A 23,212-nucleotide genomic window follows, 5' to 3' on the forward strand; every position below is an offset into this window, starting at 1 on the left:
TTATTACACCCTTATTCCTGTTCGGCTTGTGTTTGTTTCTTATGAAAGTTCTTAACTCATACCGAAAATCTCGACTGTGTTCACAACAATGCTGTGATGGAGCTTCTCAGAGGTGTTAGAAGTCAGTTTACAGAGCTCTGAGAAGTAATTGGATCAAAGTTGTAAAAAAGAAATGTTTAGGTTTACATTTTTGGCTTTGGTCTTGTAATTAGGGGTGAGAAAGAAAAAACANACAAACACAAAGCTTTGTTCAGAACAGTATATCAAGTCGTGAAATGACTCTAATAATCAAGTGAATAAAACAACACTCGGTATATATTATTTGCAAACAAACAAAAAACCAGCAAGACCATGCATATGGGTTTCGCAAAACCAAACTTGTTCACGTTAATTGTTTTGAGTTGCATAAATAAATAAATAACACAAGCAACCCACTAAGTATATGATGCTTGTGTGCTAAACAATACAACACTAGTCAAACACTTTTGATTAGTTTATTATTAGTTGCAGTTCTCGTTAAACTCTCAAAGCAAGAGATTATAAATCTCTTAAACTTTTAATTTGCAGAAACTTAAAAAAAAATCAAGACCCTATGTCGATTTAGGAGTTTTTAATTTGCAAATAAATCCAAACAAAAAATTCTGCAGTTTATGAATCGCAACTCAATGCAAACTGCAGGTTTTGAATAACACAACAATTGGTTTCAAAATAGCTTTTAGAATCGCAATTCTTAACAGCAAATAAAACAAATGCAAGCAGCAGGTTTTACAAACAAGAAATCTAAACCAATTGCAGTTTTAACTCAGCCTTAAAATCACGATCTTATGCTGGGTTATAATCAATACACACTCTGTTTCTCCTTTCACAAAAGAACAGAACAGGTCCGAGGCTCTCAAGCTCTCGTCACGTTTTTTTTTTTTTACCCAATCGCAACTGTGGTAAAAACTTGTGAATATACACACAACTTCTCCTTAAACGTTTATGAAATCTCAAATCAATCTGTTAGATGTTTATAGAACAACAACAGAATTCAAAGAGTTAAAAATGTAGGAGCTAGAAATTTGCCACACTACGTAAGAGGTATTGAATAAGAGATAACAACACAAACGTTAAGGGAAGAATGGAGGCGAGACCGAAATCTCTTTCCTTAACTCTTTGAAACCCCCGCAGTGCGACGGGATTAATGGTTACAAGAGTCCCAGGATACAACCATACACAACCGGGTTTGCTAATCACTCAAACACCGGCTCTATACGAACTTCACTTCTACGATACTCTCGAAACTTACTTTGTGAGAGATTGCTGGATGTTGTTTGCTTTTGCTGTGTGTGAGAACAAGCGACTTTGATATCGTCAATTCACTGTTTTGTCAAGAGAAGAACTCAACGAGTATATATAGAGGACTTGGATGACTTGGGTTTGAAATTGATTCTCCACAACTTTACCAAGTCCATAGCAAATCTAGGAGGTGGACGTGAAGAAGCGACGATCTCACAAAGAAATCCAACTCTCCACAACTCTCCACTTGATCACGAAAACAAAGAGACCGAGTCTCACGGATCGTGAAACAGAGTTTTGACTCTATCCAATCTGACCCACTTCTCTTGGAGCTCCAACTTGAGCAAGACCAAACCATTAAGGCCTAATTTCTCATTCACACAATCCAATTTTATTAAGCCCACTAAGCTTAAATAAATTGAGGTCCAACACGAACATCTCAAGTCGACGAAATGCCTAATGCGGATGATGAAATACAGAGGAGTTGATGAAACAGAGGAGGAGCTAGGCATGGAGGCTCATACAGATAGAAATGTGCTCACCATAGTTTGCCAGAACGATGTAGCAGACGGAGGGTTAGAGGTGAGAACCAAAGACGGTAGCCACTGGATCAAAGCCAACCCTTCTCAAGATTCTTCATTCCTCGTCATTGGTGGAAGTATTCTGCATGTAAGTCCCAACCTTTTCTCTCTACTATACTTTTCAATAGATAATGATGATGCGTAAAGATGTTTTCAGGTACTGTTGAACGGCCGGGTGCAATCTGCGGTTCACCGTGTGGTGAGGATGGGGACGGAAACAAGGTACTCAGCTGGACTTTTCTCTATGCCAAACACCGAGGATTTGATAAGTGCACCGGAGGAGATGGTTGATGCCGAGTATCCTCGCCTCTTTAACCCCTTTGATTTTGAAGCATACTATAAGTTCACCTGCGAGGGATCCGGAAGGTAAGATCTATCTGGTCTCAAGACTTACTGTAGCCTCTTAAAATAAGAAACTTCCCATTATTACACCCTTATTCCTGTTCGGCTTGTGTTTGTTTCTTATGAAAGTTCTTAACTCATACCGAAAATCTCGACTGTGTTCACAACAATGCTGTGATGGAGCTTCTCAGAGGTGTTAGAAGTCAGTTTACAGAGCTCTGAGAAGTAATTGGATCAAAGTTGTAAAAAAGAAATGTTTAGGTTTACATTTTTGGCTTTGGTCTTGTAATTAGGGGTGAGAAAGAAAAAACAAAAACCGAACCAAACCAAAACTAATTGCAATCTATTTATCTGAAAGTCCTAAAGATATGGATAAAACCTAAAGTAATTGGATAAAACTAAAACCAAAACAGGAATAACAGAGTATGTAACATAATATATTTGATGTTGCAGCTGCCATTAATGGCGAAAATGAAGGAAACAGAAGAAGAAGAAGAAAAGAAAGGGGTCACAACCGTGGAAGCTCTGATACCAAAAATTGCCTCTTCCCGTGCTTTCTCATGGTCTTCACTCATCATCATCATCATCATCATCATGAGAATCATCACCATCATCCTTCCTTTTATTCAGTAGTAGACCACCAATACCATTAAACCCCTTACAAAATTGCATACCCTTAGCTGTACTGTTACTGACGATATCTAGTCTGAAAGGATCTCGAGTATAGTTAGTAGCCAGCCAGTAGACTAGAGAAATAGATTTTTCAACAAGCGTCCATCCTTCATCTCTTGCTTCTGATTCTACTCCCAACACTTCAACTTTCCTTCTACCTGAAGAATCTCTCATAACTCTCACCATAACCTCCAAGTCTTCCCAAACGATGAGGGTAGCAATGGTATCATCATTGGAGAGTTGTTTCAGTGAATCATCCAGCCCCAAAAAAGACATTCCCTCCTCAGATCTTAGCCTATGAAAAAAATATTGGAGCATCTGTTTCTCTATCATGAACCTAAGGTTTATGAGGACATCAGATGACAAATTCATTGCTCTATTGAAACCATCTAACCCACCATAGTCTACTTTCACCATTTTCAAAATACTATTTGCTAGGAAGGGGTTTAACTCTCTATGCAATGATGACTGCTGAATTTACTCCGCTTTCGCATCTATGACGCATGTGAGCACCAAATATCAAGACTAATTTGGCATTAGTTTGTATTCGCCAGCTTAAAAATCTTCCTAATTAGAAGATAAAATTTTGCATTGTCATATTTTCTATTAGTTAATATCTCACGCTTAGCGTGGGTTTGAGATTAATATAACAAAACTAGGATATATCCCGTGCTTAAAGCACGGGTCAATATTTTTAAAAAGTTTATAATATAATAATAAAAATTATTGTTTTATTTAAAAAAAAATATTTTGTTTGAGATAATATTTATTTTGAATTGTTATGTAAATCTATTAGTCTATTTGAATACTTATTATTTTAGAATATTATAGTATTTTATTTTTGATGTATTATTATATTTTTATATTGTTTATTTGTTGTATTAGCATCATTATTTTATGAAATATAAAATAGTAATTTTAATATTATAATTGTGAGCAAATAAAAAATATTAATTTATCATTTCTATAAATTTAGTTTTACCAACCCGCCAATGTAAAAATTAAAACACACATTTTCATACATTGAGTAATATATTTTCGTTTTTAAAAATTTAAATCACAACATATGCAGAAAAAAATATGCATTTTATAAATTATAAGTATTATATGAAAATTTCAAACAATTTGTAAATAAAATAAAATAAAGATGATAGGAGAATCATAATTTAGTTATTAAAAATAATTGTATTGTATACTTGGATATAAAATCTTAGTTTTCAAAATTCTGATTGGTTTATTTATATTTTTTTAAAAATAATTAGTAATTTCGTCCATAATTTATTAGAGAGAGAAAATATTTTTTTAGATTTTTTGATATTTGATCTGTGAGTGTTTTTTATTTTTAATTAATTATATTTATTTAAATTAGTTAATTAAGCTTAATTAATTTTTTCTAATGGTAATTGAATGTAATTTTTTACACATTTTAAGGTTAGTTTCATATTTCTACTTCTTATTTAATATAGTAGGATATGTAATTATATAATTTCAAGAGATTTTAGTATATAATTACCAATATACTTTTAAAATATTTTAGTAATTTATTGAATGAATTGATTATTTAATAGTTTATATTACATAAATATTTTTTTAAATAAGTATCTCCAAAATTTGTACAAAATTTTAAAATGTGTCCCTCAATTATTGTTTTATAGTTTTCTTAGTTCATTCAATAGTCTTTCCACTGTTCAACAAATACAATAAAACTAACTTATTTATTATATATTATTAAGATTCAATTATGATAATAAATATTATCTGTGATAATTAATTCAAAACTAAAGATGCTATTCGGAGATGATTGATGAAGTCATATATTAAAATTATATGGGGAAATGATTCAATTGAACCAATATTGGCAATATAAGTGAGACCAAAACCTAACTTATATATATTTACAATTCACAACAATTTGTTTTTATTATGCTAATTAACTATTTGCTGATAAAGGATACATGATTAGAATAATATTAATAAGTGAATAGAAATTGAAATTTAGTTAAATAATAATTTCATGTGAAATTTTTATTTTAAAATGAATTCAAATGTAAAAGCTAAACATGAAATATGCTACATATCTTAAGATGACAAGTGAAATTGAAAATAAAACTATAAATCATGATTTTCATAATATATATCAGTACTAATATCCCAAAAAAAAGACAATTTAGATTTAGAAAAATTAAATATTTCATCATATTTTAAAACAAAAATATCATATATATATATATATATCATATCATATACATAAATTGAACTTCTTATAAGCCTATGCTACATCTATATTGAAATATGTTAAGACAATGTTGGTTGAATAATAAAATATATAGAATTTACAAAATTATGTGAGATTTGAGATATAAAAGTTAGTGAGATGTGTGTCTTGCTATTTATAGAAAAAATTGTAGTTAATAACATATTATAAATCCTACTATATTAATTGGGAAGTACAAATATAAAACTAACCTTAAAATGTGTAAAAAATTACATTCAATTGCCATTAGAAAAATTTAATTAAGATTAAATAATTAATTAAATATATATTCTAATTAAAAACGAAAATAGGAGAAACATCAAATAAAATAAATTGTAGAAAAATAATAAAAAATCTGTTAGAATCAAAAATAATTTGTAATTTAAATCTTTTTACTTACTTCACAACCTTAACAAAAATTTCACAAAGGTTTAAATAAATTTATTCATTACATGCAAATGTTTTATTGACAGGTTTTCAATAAACATTTTTAAAATACAAAAATTATCATATAAGCAACAAAAATTTTAATCACAAACTATTATAAATAACATAATAACAAAATAAATTATAACAAATTTTCATATAAAAAATTCAGTCCGCGATTTTCTGCACACTATTAATCCATGTGTCCAAGCAAACTATTCAGGCAACATGCATGTTTGAATCAAATATTAGCCTACGTGTAATGTGATCTATGCGTACTAATTGTACTACACACTTGTTCTTATTTAATGCCACCAAAGAAATCCATGTGCCCAAGTCGACCACCAATATATAGTGGCATACTTGTAGTGTAATCTATGTATATAATACTTAGCACTTGTCCTTATAAAACATATTTTTTTAAAAAGGTTGAAACCAAACTTCCTTTTAAACACATAGTGATTTATACCATGTTTGATAATGCCACAAATGTCTGTGGGAACAGAAACAAGGCACTCTGGACTTACTGTGACTGTGAGCTTTGAGGATATAAAAATAAATGTCTTTCTAAGAATAAATTTGTCTGATTTTTCTTTTCTGAGTTGTTTCCAAACTGAAACCTCGTCACTTGTGTGCATGTGAACCTATCCACATGTTATGATAAGCTTACAAAATCCTTATTCAGGAAACTCTGGAAAAGACAAAAGAAAACTCAAAATCTTTTTTTTTTTGTTCAATGATTTGATCTTATCGTAACTGCTCTGAACTTTTAAATTACAAAGATAAAGACAAATTAATTATGTAGTTTTTCTACGTTTCTATATTACAGACAAAGCAATGTGTTGTCTTATCATAAGAAACGTGTAGTTGCTGTTTGTTTACCTTTTTTCCCCACCCACCCTCCAGAATATGCTATGTGTCGGTCATCAAATGAGCCAGAACAGGTTTGTGAGCACAACAAATTATAATGAGTTTTGAAACAAAACCTGCTCTTAAGCTCCCGGTCATTGATTTCACAAGCCGAGATCTAAAGTCGGGAACTGTCGAGTGGGACTTGGTAAGCGGTGATGTGCGGAGAGCTTTGGAAGAATACGGATGCTTCGAAGCCTTGTTCGATAAAGTCACTGCCGAGCTTCGGAAGGCGGTGTTTGAAGCCTCGGAGGATCTTTTCCGGCTACCGTTAGAGACAAAACAGAGAACTGTGTCAGAGGTAAAATACAAAGGATATGTCGGTCAGAATCCTACAAATCCTCTGTATGAAGGAGTGGGTATTGACGTTGCAGAAAATGAAGAGAACGTCAAAGCCTTTACTCAGAAGCTTTGGCCTCAAGGCAACAAGAATTTCAGGTTTTATGATCTTTAAAATATTTGCTTCTTTCATTATGATCTATATATAATAGCAAACCTATTTTTTTTTTGTCAACTTTAATCCAACGGATGAGATTAGTTCTATTATTCCATCTAATGGTTAAAATTATTTACGATCCCAACAGTTGCAAGTTTTTCTCCTTCAAATAATCGTGTCTCTTTGTCGTACTCCCATCTTTCATAAATTGCACCTATTAATTTTTGCATCTCTTCATCGTACCCCCATCTTTCAAAAATCACACCTATTAATCTTTGTACTTTTTTGTTTCACACCTCTATGTTTTACACTTTTATATTTTACACATCTTTGTTTATTATATATATAAACATTTATGGTCTACAAAAACAAGTTTTGAAACTATTGTTTTCTGAGTATTTTTTAAACTTACAAGTTAATAAATAAAATCAAAGAATTATTTTATTGTAGTGTTTTTTAATTAACCTGCATCAATCTTCAATTCAAGATATTTTTATATATGTGTTGCGTTGTAACATATATAAATAGATTTATGAAACTCACCGAACCAATGACAAAAGCTTATGAATGAACCTATCAGTGTCTACATATGAACTTGTTAGTGTCCATTCGGTTAAATACGAATAAGTAAATTTCTTCTCTGTTAGATTATTATTATTATACATGTGGTCATATAGTTCGAAAAGAGTATAACATTAATGATCTATAAAGACATAAACTTTCACGCATACAAAGTTTATTTTATTCTTTTTTGTATTTTTCTATTTTAATAAACCCATTTTTGGGGGTCAATTTTAATCTAACGGATGAGATTATTTCTGTTATATCATCTAAAGCTTTAGAATTTTTAATGATCCCAACAGTTGCAAGTTTTTTTCTTCCAGTAATCGTATTTCTTCATCGTATCCCCATCTTTCAAAAATCGCACGTATTATTTTTTACACCTTTTTGTTTCACACTTTTATGTTATATGAACTTCATAGAGCTAGTCATTTTAGATGAATTTGACTAGTATATATAAAAGAAAAGAGAGAAAAAAAAAGAAAAAAATCCTAATCACTAGAAGTCTAGAACTCAGTGACCACCTTTTTCTACTTCTAAAATCTCATACTCATTACTCATAGTCATAGACTAATCTATGAATTAAACTCGAAGATACACTAGTTTTCACTTTTCACCCTTAACACAAACTTGAAAAATTCCCATATATACAGCGTAAGACCCAGATATGGGCCAATACTTTACAAGCCCATAAGCCGATATTTTATAAGCCCATAAAATTAAGCCCAATCTTGTTTTAATTTTGTAACGGTCAAATTAAGAGCATGTAAAGACAGAGGATGCGATGTGGTGTCAAAAAAAAAAAAAGGGTTGCGATTCAAATCTATCTTTCGCTAGCGATTTTCGCAATTGCGATTCTCTTTCGTCGATCTTCGTCGTCTCTACAAGGTTTTGTTTTGTTTTTGCAGCTTCAGATGAATTTGATTTAGGGCTCTTCTTGATTTTGCATAACCAAACCTCTCTTTTGTGTTTTTTTTTTCTCTTCAGTTTTGGGGTTTGGTAGTTTTGTAATTGTATTTTTTTTCTCAGATTTCGATCGAACTCTTTAAAAAAATTAAAACTTTGATTTGGTTTTTCGTTAAGCAAAATCCAAAAGCCCTCTTTTTTTTTGTTATGTTGTTCGTCGGCTTCTGATTATATTGTTTCTGGAAATCAAAAGTCCCTCTTTTGAATTCGAAACCTTTTTGTTACAGAGATTCAGTTTTTCGAATGATTTTTGTTTTATAAAAGGTTCGTAAATAAATAAATAAAAACCCCTCTTTTAAACTTTTGATTTCAATCTTAGGGTTTTGAATTTCAAAACTTGTATTTCTTAAGAAGATTGTTTCTTTCTTCTTGTTCTCGGTTTTAGTTTGTTTTGTTTTAAGGTTTGATGTTTTCTTCAAAAACCCAAAGGAAAGGGACTACACATTATATGATTGTGTTTGTCCGGTTTCTAACTTGGGGAAATTGTCCGCGTCCGTAAAAAGGCTTGTCAATACATTCTCTACTGTCTTGCTGTGGCTGGGATAGCTTGACAGAAACTTCAATCTCTGCTAAAAAGATCAGTCTTTATTAAGGCTTGGACTATGATTTGTCCTCAGAAAAATTCAATATCTCTGCTATAAATTATATGGAGTTACAATTCAATGTTTCTGCTAATTTGATGGAGAGTAAAAAGTCCTTTGGACAATGATATCTAAGAAAATTCAATTCTCTGCTTATACAATGATTCAATGTTCTGATGGAGAGGAAAAGATACAGTCTGCAAATAATGGCTTGGCCTCAGATGCATGCTCAGTTGTAACATTCAATATCTCTGCTATGGAGGATACTTCAATCTCTGCTCTTTATTATTACGGCTTGGACAATGATGTCCTGAGAAATTCAATTCTCTGCTGAAACTATTATTTCATTCAATATCTCTCTGCTATAGAAAACTTCAGTCTCTGCTAAGTTCAGACTTGTACAGCGATGTCTGGAGAAATTCAATGTTCTGCTTAAAATAGAAAATTCAATGTTCTGCTAACTACTTATGGAGAGAAAAACAAAAAAAACAGTTCTTTTTTTAGGAGTTGTGGTTGCTGGGGCTGGGACAGTTACTTAGGAGTTGTGGTTGCTGGGGCTAGGAAAGCTTGATAACAGAAGCTAGATGTTCTTGGGGCAGAGATATTACGACTGTAAGTGAAAGCCTTTCAAAACTATATCCCAAGATAGATCAGCCTATTAAGGCTTTGGACAATGATGTCCTGAGAAATTCAATTCTCTGCTTAAATTATATGGAGTACAATTCAATATTCTGCTAATTTGATGGAGAGTAAAAGTCCTTTTAAGGCTTGTTTAATGCCTTTGTAAGATTGGAGAGCTCTGTCCGATCAAAGATATTGTGCTGAAGCTGGCAGCATCTTTAAAATTCAATATAATCTGCTATAAAAAAACTTCAGTTTCTGCTAAGTTCAGACTTGTACAGTGTTGTCTGGAGAAATTCAATTATCTGCTTAAAATTCAGTGTTCTGCTAACTGATGGAGATAAAATATCATATTCAATGTTCTGCTAACTGATGGAGACTATATGTCCTTAATTAAGGCTGGTTTTGCTGGGGCTGGGACAACATGATTCTCATTCAATATTCTCTTTTGATCAGGTAAGTGTCTCTTCCCTTCCCTCTTTTATAATAAGGTATAATATATTCCCTTGATTTGATCTCTAATTTGATCACATAATCTTTTATAACTGTTATGAGTTGTTATTACTAATCTAAACTTTTAGCTTCAGAAGCCCAAGAACTAGAGTGTGTACATGATCTTTCTCAGGTTCGACTTCTCTCCCACTATTTAAATATCATTGTGTAACTGGTTGTGTTTGAATTGTTTTGTACTGGTAGGGTTGTGGAGACTCTAGCTTTTTGGTAACTTCTGGTGCACAACAGGATTAGCTGAACGAGCAGGTATGTTTCTGAATCCTCCAACTGTTTGTTTTTAAGAACGAGCAGAGCTTTAAGCAGCTTTTGTCTCTGAAAAAAAAAAAAGAAGACTTTTGTTTCTCAGGTATACCCGTTGTATATTGCTTTTTGATACTCAATATTATAGCTAGGTACCAAACTTGTTAGAGTAAGGCACAAAACAAATCTCATTTAGGGGCACTTACAGCTTGCAATCCCCTGAAATTTTTCTTCACAATATATATTTAGTACCATTGTAGAATCAAAATTTGAAATTTTGTATGTCTTTCTTCACTTTGTATATGACTTTGGCCTAACAAATATATGACTTTATTTGCAGAAAACATAATAGAAATTGGAAATCTAACCTCTTTTCAAGCATGTAAGTATCTGAATCTTGAATCCAATTGTACTTGCAAGTTCTATTTATTTCATCGTTCATCTGATATGTTTTTAGAATAAGGCATCTTTGGTGTGTATATGAATGATCTGATCTTAGGTAAATGTTAGTTTTCTCTTTTCAATATTAGATTGGTGTTTCTTCTGTGTTGATTGTTGTAGTAGAGACTGTGTCTGAACCGGCAGCTTTTGATCAGGTAATTTTTTACCCCTTAATCAAAGCTCTAAATTCATATGTTGTTTATGCTGTAGAAAAGTTGAGATCTCATGAGTTTTTCAAAATACTATGGTTTCTTCTTTGTCTTTACTATAGTGACTGAATGTTTATATCAACAACAACATTGAAATACTGACTTTGTCATCTAAAACTTGACTTTATACAACAACATTTTGAGGTCTCTACTTACCTATACTACAGTTTAAATATTAACTATATGATATTTTGTTTTTATCAGGGGCATGATTGGAGCTTCTGTGGTGCACGTCGTCTTCAACAACACCCCTCTTTCCAAGTAAGTATATGTATACATTAATTCGATTCCTAAGTTGTCTTTAGTATTTTTGGTTTTGGAAAAGCAAAGCTTTGGTTTAGTTCTCTTTTAGCTTCCAATTTTATTAGTATTGATTTGTATTTGCATTTGTTTAACTTAGTGATAGGTAGCATATATGAGTTCGTTTAAGGTTTGACAATAAGTTTTGTTTTTCTGTTTCTCAGGTGGATTTTTTGCATTAGGATTAAACAAAATTTTAACTAAGCTGCTCCCACATCTCTAATATACACATAAAAACAGATGACACGAACACCCACATACACGAAACGTAACCATAAAACACAAACGAAAATTGTCTACCCACAATCTCACACGCTGATACAAACACACACGTTTCACGAACACACAGACACTGAATGTAAACGTAAACATAACTTTTGTGTACCAAACGCTAATACTAACAAACTTAAATGCAAGACATATGCATAAGAAAAAAATAACGTGAACTGATTCAGTTGAAATTAGTGTTTGTTTAGTAGTAGTAGCATCAGATGATCGTTCTCTTAATTTTCAACAGACCAAATCGTTGAATGACCGAAGTTAAATCCAAGTTGAACCAAACCAAGATAGCTGCAAAACGCCTGTGCAAAAGAAATAGCGAACCTCTTCACTTCACCTTATCATAATCAGCTTCTCTAACACTCACAAGTTTTCAACTAAATGACGTATTTGCTAAGACCAATTGAATCTTAAATAATGTTTCAAATATTATATTTTTATTCATTTTGAAGATGAAAATAAAAAACAACTATTCACATGAATTTCCATCTTTAAAATAAAAATTGAACAATATCTTTTCATAAATTTTTTTATTTTATAAACCATATAAATTCCACACCTTTGGCGCATAATCACTCTTAGTACCTGAAGCAAACCTTTACACCATTCCGGTTTAAGAAATGTCTCTTCGTCCCAAAAGATGATTAACCTGTGGTACAAGAGAATCAACCTCTTTTTACTACCACTAGATCACCACTTTTTTGGTTGTTCCATTATAATTGAAAGAAAATTATTCACATCTTCAATATAAGAAGGTAAAATTTTTAGTTACACAAAAAATCCTTCAAATTTTAACAATCTTTATTTATGGTTAAAATACATGGTCCCAAAAGTTTGTGACTCAATACAAAAATGCTAATTTTTACTTTGAAATGCGTTAATTAATCATTTGTAATATAATAAGATATGTAATGCATAATTTATTAATAATCTTTAGTTAGATAAATTATGATGCTTTTAAAATATTGCTTAAAATGAAACAAATGGGTAAAAATTATAAATATGAAAAATTAAATAATTAGTTAAAAATTAATAATAAATTAGAGATATAATATACTAAAAATATTTGTTTTGAAGTAAAAGCTAATAGCTTTGTACTTTAAACTTGTCTTAATCTTTTAACCCCAAAAGCTCTCAGGCCCGCTTCCCCAGAAACCCCAAAGCAGAATGTCGAATTTGAAAAACCGGATCTCACCCACTTTTTAGTACTAAAAACAGAAAAAACTATCGTGTCCTTGCCACAGTATGTCAAGAACCAACGGTCTGTTGCTTTCCTCCGGAGCCAAACCCTTAACCCCCATCATCAAAACCCTACCACCTCCGCATCCCGCTGACTGCAAACTTTTTTGAAGCCGCTACCGACGGCTAGACGAGATCCCCTAGAAACGCTCAAGCCCTCTGACGTATCCTGCATCCATTTCAAACTACGAACAAGTACTGTTAACTACATATTTTGTCTTCCCCATCTCTGACCAAAACCCTACTCGAACCTCTTACCCTCTTTCTATCTCGAACCACAAAGAATGAACCTCTTACCCTCTTTCTATCTCTGAACCACAAAGAATGAACCGTATACCGTACCACCTGAAAGGTAAAGAAGTTGAAAGAGGTTTCTCCCCTCCACCACGAAAACGAATCCGAGTCCCGGAGATAGATACCTCTGACCTTATTGATGAAAACTCGCTTACCCTGATGGGAAGATTAACAAACCCTTCTAACCAAAGAATTTGGGCATTATTCCCTTTTCTTATCAACCGATGGAATCTAAAAGGTAACGCTACTGGGGCTGTCCTGGGATGAGGCTGCTTTCAGTTTAAGTTTGAGCATGAAGAGGACCTTCATCGGATATCTCCTTGCCAATAGACCATACCACTTTAACTAGTGGATGGTCATCCTTCAAAAATGGCAACCCATTATCTCAGAGACCTTTCCCTCCAAGATCTCCTTTTGGATCGAGCTCTAGGGGCTTCCAAAACATTACTGGAAGAAGGAGATGCTCCAGAATATTGTCGAAGTACTTGGCGAACTTCTGGATGTGGACATATCCAGCTCCTCTGCAAAACTCAAAGCATTGATTGATGGTCTTCAACCCCTGACAAAAGAAACAGTAGTAGAATTCCCAGATGGGAGTGAGGTCCTCATATTCACAATATAAATACATAATATATTTGTAATAACCTAATTAAGTGCCTAAAATAGTTTGATATTTGGATATTTTTAGGTATTTAAATTGCTTATTGAGTAAATTTAGGTAAAAACAGCAAAAATTGTTAGATAATTTGAGTATTTTCTAGCATTTTGGATAAATCTATATACACAATCTTTTACTTTTTAAGAAATTTGAGTAATACTCTAAATCTAGAAATATTCTACTAATGTACTAGCTAAAATAAGCCGAATACTAGTATTTAATTCGTGGTACGCCACAAGACAAATTATTCAATTTTATTTATAATAATATTAGATTTTTACGGTATTTAATTTAGTAATAAATTAAATATTTTTAGTTATTAGTGTTTTTTTATATTTAACTTGTGATACAATTATTCTTAAAATATTATAATTTTTATCAGGATAAAACACTAAAATTATGAAATATAACTGTTTTATAATATATAAATAATGAGAATAATATTTTGTATTTATTTAAGAGAATACTATCAGTGGTTGTATAATGTATAATTATTTAATTTAACTAATTGCTAATTTTTAAGTGAGACATATATTATATAATGATTGATTTTTTTTAATTGTTAGACACATATATAGAAAACAAATTTGCTACTAATAAGTAATTTAGGTAGAATTAATTAGTTTTTATAAAAAAAGTCGATTGTTAATTTACCATATTTAACTTATTGCTTTTAGTGTAATTTAAAAGGGTATAATCCAAAATATACTTCAAAAATGTTAATATAGACTATGAGATATCCCGTGCTTAAAGCAGGGATCAACATTTAAAAAAAATATATAATATAATAATAAAAAATTATTGTTATATTTCTTTTAAAAAAATTATTTTGTTTGAGATAATATTTATTTTTAATTGTTCTATAAATCTATATATGTCTTTTTTAATACTAACTATTTTAGAATATTACAATACTTTATTTTTTTTATGTATACTACATTTTTATATTATTTGTTTGTTGTATTTGCATCAATATTTGGTGAATTATGAAAGTAATTTTAATATTATAATAGTGAGCAAATAAAATTTATTAATTTATCAACTATATAAATTTAGTTTTACCAACCGGCTAATATGGAAATTAAAACAAACATTTTTTCATAGATTGAGTAATATATCTTTTACATTAAAAAAAAAGAATAATATATCTTTGTTTTTAAATTCAAATCACAACATAGCTGAAACAAATTCTGCATATTTATTAATCATAAGTATTATATGAAAATTTTAAACATTTTGTAAATAAAATAAAAAGATGATAGGAGAATCATAATTTGAAATCTTAATAAAATCTTCGAAATCTAGTGTTTATAAAAACAGATCAAAACTCTAAAGAGTTGGTGAGAACATTCTTCAGCGATAATTTTATTAAACAGATCAAAACGGATCAGCTCTGTTTCTTCAGCGACACGGTTCTCTCATTTACCAAGATTGTATCAGAACTTGACTTCAAGATCCGGAGAATGGTTATGGTTAGTTTCGGGATCAACGAAAACTACATAGACGAACATCTCAAATCGACAAAATGCCTAATGCGGATGATGAAATACAGAGGAGTTGATGAAACAGAGGAGGAGCTAGGCATGGAGGCTCATACAGATAGAAATGTGCTCACCATTACTCTTGTATTTGTTGTATCCTAGTAGAATATAATAAAAGATGGAAACTTCAATGTATCTTAGCTTAGCTTGAGAACATTCTTTACATCAAATCTAAGACCTGCAATATTCAGTGTAAAACGAAGATTTAAGCAAAGAAAAATCATAATCATGCCATACGAGAACTAGATCACAAAGTGTAGCTATATATATCACAAGATTCTCCATGTAACCTTTTGTTTTTACTCTTTTGTTTGTTGTTGGTCTTATCAGATGAGATCATTATGTTTATAAATGCTGGTGGAGATGATCCTACGGTCTTATATTCTAGAGTAAATATCCTTGGAGACACCTATTTCATAGGGGGGAATGAGCTCAGAACAGATGAGTCTATAGTTGAAGCAGGAGACTATCCATTCATCTACCATTCAAAGGAATTTCTGGGGCCCCTGTAATTTCTGGGATCTGTCTTCGAAAACAATCAAGTGTTTCAGGTAATCTTCTCTCTTTTGGGTTTGGTTTTAAGATGCTAAAGCTATTAATGGAATCTGAATCTGAAAATTTTGTGACAGTTTCAGATCTTATTAAGGAAGCATTACTGTTGAATGGTGGTGGGAGAGATCTATGTAAAACACAACATTGCTGGAGAGCTTTGAAGAAAATCATATCACTGATTCTTCCCACAAGAGATATCAAGAGGTGTATTAAAAAGCTGTATCCACTTATGTCAGACCAGAATGTGAATGTGGTGATAAAGAAATCAGTAGCATGTCTGATCAGAGAATTGAAGGCAGATTTGCAAGCAGATGGTGATTTTCCAATGAAGTTGTCTACTGATGAAGCGCCCTCTCTTTTTGAGATTTTGAGAAGTATATGCTGCCAAAGACATTATGGTACCATCACATCTCATCACTGGGTTCGAGTTACATGGGTCCTATGTCGTCTTCTTGAGATATCTTCACTCCCATATTCAGATCTTTCAGTCGGAAAGAAATTTAGCTTTACCATAAGTTTCATTTGTGAATCTTTTGAAGGGAAAACAAAGGCGGCTGCCAAGGTTCTGGCTGATAAAATAGAAAGAGATTATTGCACGAAGAAGATAAGAAACGATGTCTTGGATGTTAAAGGGTATACTAGGTTTGTTGAGCAGGGAGTACACATGGATTGGGCAAGCAAGGGATGCGTGAAGGCTTCTTTGACCACTCTGATGGATATGCCTGCAAACAGAGTCCGAGACTCTTTTATAGCTGAACAGGCCACACACTCGCTGCAACAGCTTCCTACATACTCAAGTACTGACATACTTGCAAGAATACATCCCCTCCGCAGATCTTAGCCGATGAAACAAATATTGCAGCATGTGTTTCTCTATTGTGAACCTAACGTTTATCAAGACATCAGCTGACAGATTCATAGCTCTATTAAGACCATCTAAGCCACCATACTCTAGGAAATTTTGCATTGTCATATTTTCTACTAGGTATCTCACGGTTTGCATGGATTTAAAACTAATATAATAAAATATGTAATTATATAATTTCAAAAGATTTTAGTATATAATTACAAATATACTTTAAAAATATTTTAGTAATTTATTGAATAAATTGATTATATAAAATTTTATATTACATAAATATTCTTTAAATAAGTATCTTCAAAATTTGTACACAATTTTTAAAATGTTTCTTTCAATTATTGTTTTATAGTTTTCTTAGTCGCTCAATAGTTTTTCCACTGTCCAACAAATACAATAAAACTAACTTATTATTTATTATATATTATTAAGATTCAATTATGAAGATAAATATTATCCGAGATAATTAATTCAAAATTAAAGACGGTATTCCGAGATGATTGATGAAGTCATATATTAAAATCATATCGGAAAATGATTCAATTAACCAATATTGGCAATATAAGTGAGACCAAAACCTAACTTATATATATTTACAATTCACAACAATTTCTTTTTAATAAATTAATATAAGCATATATTAATATATGTTAATTAACTATATACTGATAAATGATACATGATTAGAATAATATTAATAAGTGAATAGATATTGAAAATTAGTTAAATAATAATTTTATGATAATAATTTCATGTGAAATTTTTATTTTAAAATGAATGCAAATGTAAAAGCTAAACATAAAATACGCTACATATCTTAAGATGACAAGTAAAATTGAAAATAAAACTATAAATCATGATGTTCATATGCAGTACTAATATTCCGAAGAAAAATTAAGAAAGAAGACAATTTAGATTTAGAAAAATTAAATATTTCATTCATATTTTAAAACAAAAATATCATATATATATATATATATATCATATACACATATTGAACTTCTTATAAACATATAGCTTATGCTACATCTATATTGAAATATGTTAAAGACAATGTTAGTTGAATACTAAACAATATAGAATTTACAAAATTATGTGAGATTTGAGATATAAAAATTAATGAGATGTGTATCTTGATATTTATCGGAAAATTTGTAGTTAAGAACATATTATAAACTCATTAATTAATTGGATAATAGTTATGGCACCAATCTTTATGCACCAATCTTTATATCAATTCATGTATTTCTAATTTAAAAGTACATGAGTATTGTGGATGATCAAATATAAGGGCTTATACATAAGATTTTAGGTGTTCATTAGAAAACAAATCTTGAAGGCATCTTACTTCTTAGGTTTCAATTATTCATTTTAGAATGAAAACAAAATGTTTTTTTACTAATATTACTTACTAGTAGTCACCAGTTCTATGGACCACATTACAAGTCACCGAATCCATGGACCACATATAAACTATGTATCGAGTCGGAAGTACAGTTTAGATTTGAGGTTTTCCAATACATGGTTCTTAAAAAGAAATAGCTATCAAACTAATAATATAAGTATGGATCGACTATTTAGTACGATTTTGATTCTAAAACATACTTAGGTATTAATAAAATGAATACTTAACAAAGAAAACTACCATTCTATTCATATAAATATCGTTGTATAGAGCTTTTTTTGTTGCTCATTTCATATTTTAACGCCCATATAAATTTTACAATAATATAAAACTCATTACTGATGTCAAACAAAAAATTATATAAACTCATTAATATAAGTAACAAATCTTCTATTAATAACAAGTGCTTCTGACATATACAAGAAAGGTCAAATTAGAAATAATGTATCCAAATATGGAATCAATCCTGAACACTACTAAGGTTCCGATTCTTGATTTCACGAGAGAGCAAGACTTAAAACCAAGAACGTCTGCATGAAAGCATTTTAACAAAAAAAAAAGAAAAAAAAAAAAGAACGTCTGCATGGCGTTCTATTTCCAGAGATGCTTGTGAGGCCCTTTTGTTTAAATAATATGAATTATATTATTAAGATGACATGTCTAATTCATTGGTTAACAAGGTGGGATGAATAAGATGGGTTCACCTTAAGAATAAACCCAATAATTGTTCTTTTTTCGGGTTTTCTTTTTTAGGCTTCCCTTCTCGTTATTTAGTAGACAATTCTTTGATTCACCCATAAGGGTGAACCTCTCTTATTCACACCCTCTTAATTAAAAAATTAAATTCTTAATTAAGAAAATAATTTATGTATATCAATCAATTTTAAATTTTTTAATTTAAAACATTATATTATAATTTTTAATTATAACATCTAAACCCAAATAACTTTTTTTATAAACCTAAACCGACATATAATTTTGTTTAATTATGTAATTTAAACTCTAAACACTCTTTTATAAACCCAAACTGAAATATAATTTTGTTTAATTGTAAAATCTAAACTCTAACCACTCTTTCATAAACTCAAACCGACATATAATTTTCTCTAATTGTGAAATGTAAACCCTAAACTCTAACCACTCTTTTATAAATCCAAACCGACATATAATTTCGTTTAATTGTAAAATCTAAACCATAAATTATAACTACTCTTTTGTAAACCCAAACTGACATATAATTTCGTTTAGTTGTAAAATCTAAACTATAATCATTCTTTTATAAACTCAAACCGACATATAATTTTTTTATTATAAAATTTAAACCCTAATTTTCCTTTATAAATCTAAACCGATATAATTTCTTTAATAAAAAAAGTCTACAAAATTTATTTCTATAATTTGTTTGTCTTTTTATTTTAATTTTGATTTATTTTATAAATATGATATGACATGGCGTTTTGTTGTATTTTGATTGGTTAATTAAGAGGAGGTGAATAATGGGTGAACCAATGATTTTTCTTATTTAATAGAGACCATTGTATAGGCCTTGGTTTTGCGATTTCGCACGAACATCCGGGTACTTTCATACTGTCTTACATAGGGAGCATCAATCTACACCATGAGTATATAAGTTTATTGCCCAAAGGGATTCAAGTTCAGAAAAAAGATGTATCAGGATATTGGGAGGCTTGTAGCTTATTTCAAGAGGCACTTGCGAAGTTTTTAATCTAGATTAACATGTAACAAGGTTGTGACTCTTTTCATTTGTCTATATATATATTCAAAAAAAATGAAAGTGCATACAAATCATTTGTCTATTTATGTACATATTCAAAATAGAACAAAATTTACTTATTAACATATAGTAATTTATAGTGCCTACATTTTCTCTTGGTATAGTTGACTTCAGCTGGGACATACAATATTCATTCTCCATACCAATAAATAATTGATTAGACGATTTTGACATCTTCTGAAGAGAATCATTGGCATATAGATACCATGAGGCTGATGTCAAGATACAGATATAAATAGCCTCTAACATTTAAGTTCATTACACCTCATTTCCAGCTATCTCTCTTAGTCACAGTAAATGGGTTCTGAAAGTCCTCTTCTGCCTCTTTGTCTTCCGGTCATCGATTTCTCAAATGAATACCTGAAACCAGGAGAGCCCGAATGGGACTTAACCAGAGCTGATGTCCAGAAAGCTCTGCAAGACTATGGCTGTTTTGAGGCCTCTTTCAAAAGAATCCCTACTGAGCTACGAAAATTAGTTTTCGAGACCTTGGAAGAGCTTTTCGACTTACCTTTACAGACCAAACTGAGAAACGTTTCCAAGAAACCGTTCCATGGATATGTTGGTCAATACCCAATGGTGCCATTGTACGAGAGCATGGGCATTGAGGATCCTGATGTTGCAGAGAGAGTCAACGCCTTTACTAAACCGCTATGGCCTCAAGGCAACAACAGCTTCAGGTCAGTAAACTCTTTGTCCTTATTTCCATTACTGTGACATATTTTGATCAGAATTCTCTTACCACCAAACCAGCACAAGGATCCATACTTTTGCTAAGAAGTTATCCGACCTGGACATAACTATCAGAAGAATGATCATGGAGAGCTTCGGACTCGACAAATACATAGAAGAACATCTTCACTCCACGAATTACCTCCTGCGAGTTATGAAGTATAAAGGACCTGATACAAAGGAGACCAAACTGGGACTAAACGCTCATACCGATAAAAACATCGTCACTATACTTTACCAGAACCATGTTGAGGGTCTAGAGGTGCAGACCAAAGACAACAACTGGATCAAAGTGAAGCCATCAAAAGACTCTTTCATTGTCATGATTGGAGATTCCCTCCATGTAAGCCTTTGTTCATAATTCCATCAAAACAGAAATAATCAATGCTTGACAAAAACAAGATCAATGCGAAATGTTTTGATGTCACAGGCAATGCTGAATGGTCGATTACACTCTCCTAATCACCGTGTCATGATGACTGGAACAGAGACAAGATACTCACTCGGACTATTCTCCATACCAAAAGCAGAACATATCATAAGTTCACCAGAGGAGCTAGTGGGCGAAGAGCATCCTCGACTGTTTAAGCCCTTTGACCATGTGGAATTCCTTCAGTTCTACTATACACAAGCTGGACAAAGATCTCAATCTGCTCTCAAAACTTACTGTGGAATGTAAAAAAACAACAAAAGCTTTCTCATTTGATCACTTCTCAATAATTTCTAAGTACCTTTTATTAGAATCTCACCAAAAAAGTATGAATCTTTCACCAATTCTACTAAACAGAAGCTGGACAAAGATCTCAATCTGCTCTCAAAACTTACTGTGGGATCTAAAAACAACAAAAGCTTTCTCATTTACTCACTTCACAATAATCTCAAAGTACCCTCTTCGGCTTTTTACATCAAAAAGAATAATTTCACCAAAAAAGTACTAATACAAGTTCTTGTTGTTGCGGGCAAGTTCTTTAGCCATCTCTCTTAGCTCTTTAGGTGAAGGAGGGAGAGGAGCTTCTTTAGGATAAACAACGTACGAACGATCGCCCATGAATCTATTGATGTTGGTGCTGTTGTTGGCGAATGTATACATTAGTACGATTGGTACTGCGACGTAAACACCGAACTTAGCGATTTCAAGAATCCCCTTCGATGTTCCTACTGATGACATTTGTAAGAGACTTCAAAATCTCGATGTGATCCAGATTGAACTCACTAGCTAGGAGGATGAAGCTTTGAGAATTTAGAAATTTGAGAATTTTTTTCAGATTGAATGGAGATAAATCGTGATGATAATTGGATCAAATCGATAAGAAACAATGTTTAGGGTAATTTTTGGCTTGTTTTTATTTTTTTTAGAAAGAAAAATAAAAACAAACCGAAGAGATTAAACCGAACCAGATCAAGATATGTAAACCAAAATTAAATTGTAATTTATTTATAAAATCAAAACCAATTCCCATGCATTTAAAGGCTAAAATTATTAGCATCACATTTTAGTTCGGTTTTTTCGTTTCTATGTTTATCAACTACAGTATTAGTTAAGTTTATACTAGGTTTAATATTTGTAAATAATTTTTTTGATACAATTTTTTTTGTTTGAATTTATGAAATAATAATGGTTTCATCAATAATTTAAATTTCGGAATGACCTAGGGGTCATAACAAAATAAAATTTTAACCTCATTAATGGTCCGTTAGATATCCATTAAACACATGAACTATAAAACCAAATATAAAAATGTTCACAACGATTAATTCTCGTATGAAACGACTAAAATCCGTTAGAAACAAATATAAATATTTTGGGAAGGGACGTAATATTTGTTATGTCTTATACATGGTCTCAAATTCCTGTCACATAAAAAATGTATTCCCGCACATACATGTGAGATAGTATTTGTATAAATATATGTAATATAATATCTAAATTTGAACTCATACCAGTTGAGTATTTAGTTTAATTTTTCGTTTGGTTTAAATCTAATTTATTATTTTTTGAAAATTTTAAAAAATGATTTCACCAATATTTTATAACTCTGAACGATCCAAAAATCAAACGACTATCAAACTAAACCGGATTAATAGTTGGTTAAATTTTTATTAAACTCTTTAACTATTATAATTTGATATAAAATTGATAAAAATGACTAAAACCTTTTTAAGACAAATACAAATATTTAGGAGAAGTCATAATCCCGTTCCCTTCCGTCCTATCCTCTCCCATTTTGTACTATTCTCATTCCCAAATACCCATATCATAAGAGAATACATTCACAATATGGGACATTCCAAGTATAGAATAAATTTGTATGTCTAACAGGAAATGGGATGGGACGAAACCAAAAATTCTTAAAATCTCGTATGTAGCAAACATAAATATAAGTTATAGATTATAGTAAATTTATATACATATGAAATATTAGAATATTACAAAATTAGTTGATTTTTTAATTTTTGTTATTTTGGTTCATCTATAATGGATTACATTTCTTTGTTTATTTTTGTTATAACATACTTTTATGTGATTT

At 31.0% G+C, this 23,212-nt stretch overlaps 5 protein-coding genes and 1 long non-coding RNA gene across 7 annotated transcripts; 4 read left to right on the top strand and 2 right to left on the bottom strand.

Annotated features, from left to right (window-relative positions):
• On the top strand, nt 1,738-2,229 carry LOC104759994 (probable 2-oxoglutarate-dependent dioxygenase AOP1). The gene is made up of 2 exons (XM_019239046.1): nt 1,738-1,947; nt 2,017-2,229. The coding sequence occupies exons 1-2, from the start codon at nt 1,738-1,740 to the stop codon at nt 2,227-2,229; spliced, it is 423 nt and encodes a 140-aa protein (XP_019094591.1).
• LOC104759995 (eukaryotic peptide chain release factor subunit 1-1-like) lies at nt 2,769-3,290 on the bottom strand. The gene has a single exon (XM_010482853.1). The coding sequence runs from the start codon at nt 3,288-3,290 to the stop codon at nt 2,769-2,771; it is 522 nt and encodes a 173-aa protein (XP_010481155.1).
• On the top strand, nt 6,265-15,458 carry LOC104758608 (probable 2-oxoglutarate-dependent dioxygenase AOP1.2). The gene is made up of 2 exons (XM_019239471.1): nt 6,265-6,900; nt 15,206-15,458. The coding sequence occupies exons 1-2, from the start codon at nt 6,521-6,523 to the stop codon at nt 15,441-15,443; spliced, it is 618 nt and encodes a 205-aa protein (XP_019095016.1). The 5' UTR covers nt 6,265-6,520; the 3' UTR covers nt 15,444-15,458.
• LOC104758607 lies at nt 8,861-13,823 on the top strand. Of its 2 annotated transcripts, XR_762748.1 has the most exons (5): nt 8,861-10,252; nt 10,324-10,386; nt 10,721-10,976; nt 11,235-11,291; nt 11,495-13,823. It is a non-coding gene; the product is annotated as an uncharacterized LOC104758607 (long non-coding RNA). The 2 variants fall into 2 exon arrangements; XR_762747.1 differs by having other exon boundaries at nt 10,721-11,291.
• LOC104758617 (probable 2-oxoglutarate-dependent dioxygenase AOP1) lies at nt 20,198-21,491 on the top strand. The gene is made up of 3 exons (XM_010481508.2): nt 20,198-20,632; nt 20,706-21,027; nt 21,115-21,491. The coding sequence occupies exons 1-3, from the start codon at nt 20,250-20,252 to the stop codon at nt 21,361-21,363; spliced, it is 954 nt and encodes a 317-aa protein (XP_010479810.1). The 5' UTR covers nt 20,198-20,249; the 3' UTR covers nt 21,364-21,491.
• Nucleotides 21,594-22,079, bottom strand: LOC109130206. The gene has a single exon (XM_019239486.1). The coding sequence runs from the start codon at nt 21,850-21,852 to the stop codon at nt 21,619-21,621; it is 234 nt and encodes a 77-aa protein (XP_019095031.1). The 5' UTR covers nt 21,853-22,079; the 3' UTR covers nt 21,594-21,618.

This window comes from Camelina sativa, chromosome 17 (assembly GCF_000633955.1).
Source record: "Camelina sativa cultivar DH55 chromosome 17, Cs, whole genome shotgun sequence".
Taxonomy (NCBI): Eukaryota; Viridiplantae; Streptophyta; class Magnoliopsida; order Brassicales; family Brassicaceae; genus Camelina; species Camelina sativa.

Excerpts from the sequence above, each read along its gene's own strand:
- LOC104759994 (XM_019239046.1), top strand. The coding sequence starts at position 1,738 with ATGCGGATGATGAAATACAGAGGAGTTGATGAAACAGAGGAGGAGCTA. Across the intron at positions 1,948-2,016 it reads TTGGTGGAAGTATTCTGCAT|GTACTGTTGAACGGCCGGGT; the intron begins GTAAGTCCCAAC and ends AGATGTTTTCAG.
- LOC104759995 (XM_010482853.1), bottom strand. The coding sequence starts at position 3,290 with ATGGTGAAAGTAGACTATGGTGGGTTAGATGGTTTCAATAGAGCAATG.
- LOC104758608 (XM_019239471.1), top strand. The coding sequence starts at position 6,521 with ATGAGTTTTGAAACAAAACCTGCTCTTAAGCTCCCGGTCATTGATTTC. Across the intron at positions 6,901-15,205 it reads CAAGGCAACAAGAATTTCAG|CGACACGGTTCTCTCATTTA; the intron begins GTTTTATGATCT and ends CTGTTTCTTCAG.
- LOC104758617 (XM_010481508.2), top strand. The coding sequence starts at position 20,250 with ATGGGTTCTGAAAGTCCTCTTCTGCCTCTTTGTCTTCCGGTCATCGAT. Across the intron at positions 20,633-20,705 it reads CAAGGCAACAACAGCTTCAG|CACAAGGATCCATACTTTTG; the intron begins GTCAGTAAACTC and ends CCACCAAACCAG. Across the intron at positions 21,028-21,114 it reads TGATTGGAGATTCCCTCCAT|GCAATGCTGAATGGTCGATT; the intron begins GTAAGCCTTTGT and ends TTGATGTCACAG.
- LOC109130206 (XM_019239486.1), bottom strand. The coding sequence starts at position 21,852 with ATGTCATCAGTAGGAACATCGAAGGGGATTCTTGAAATCGCTAAGTTC.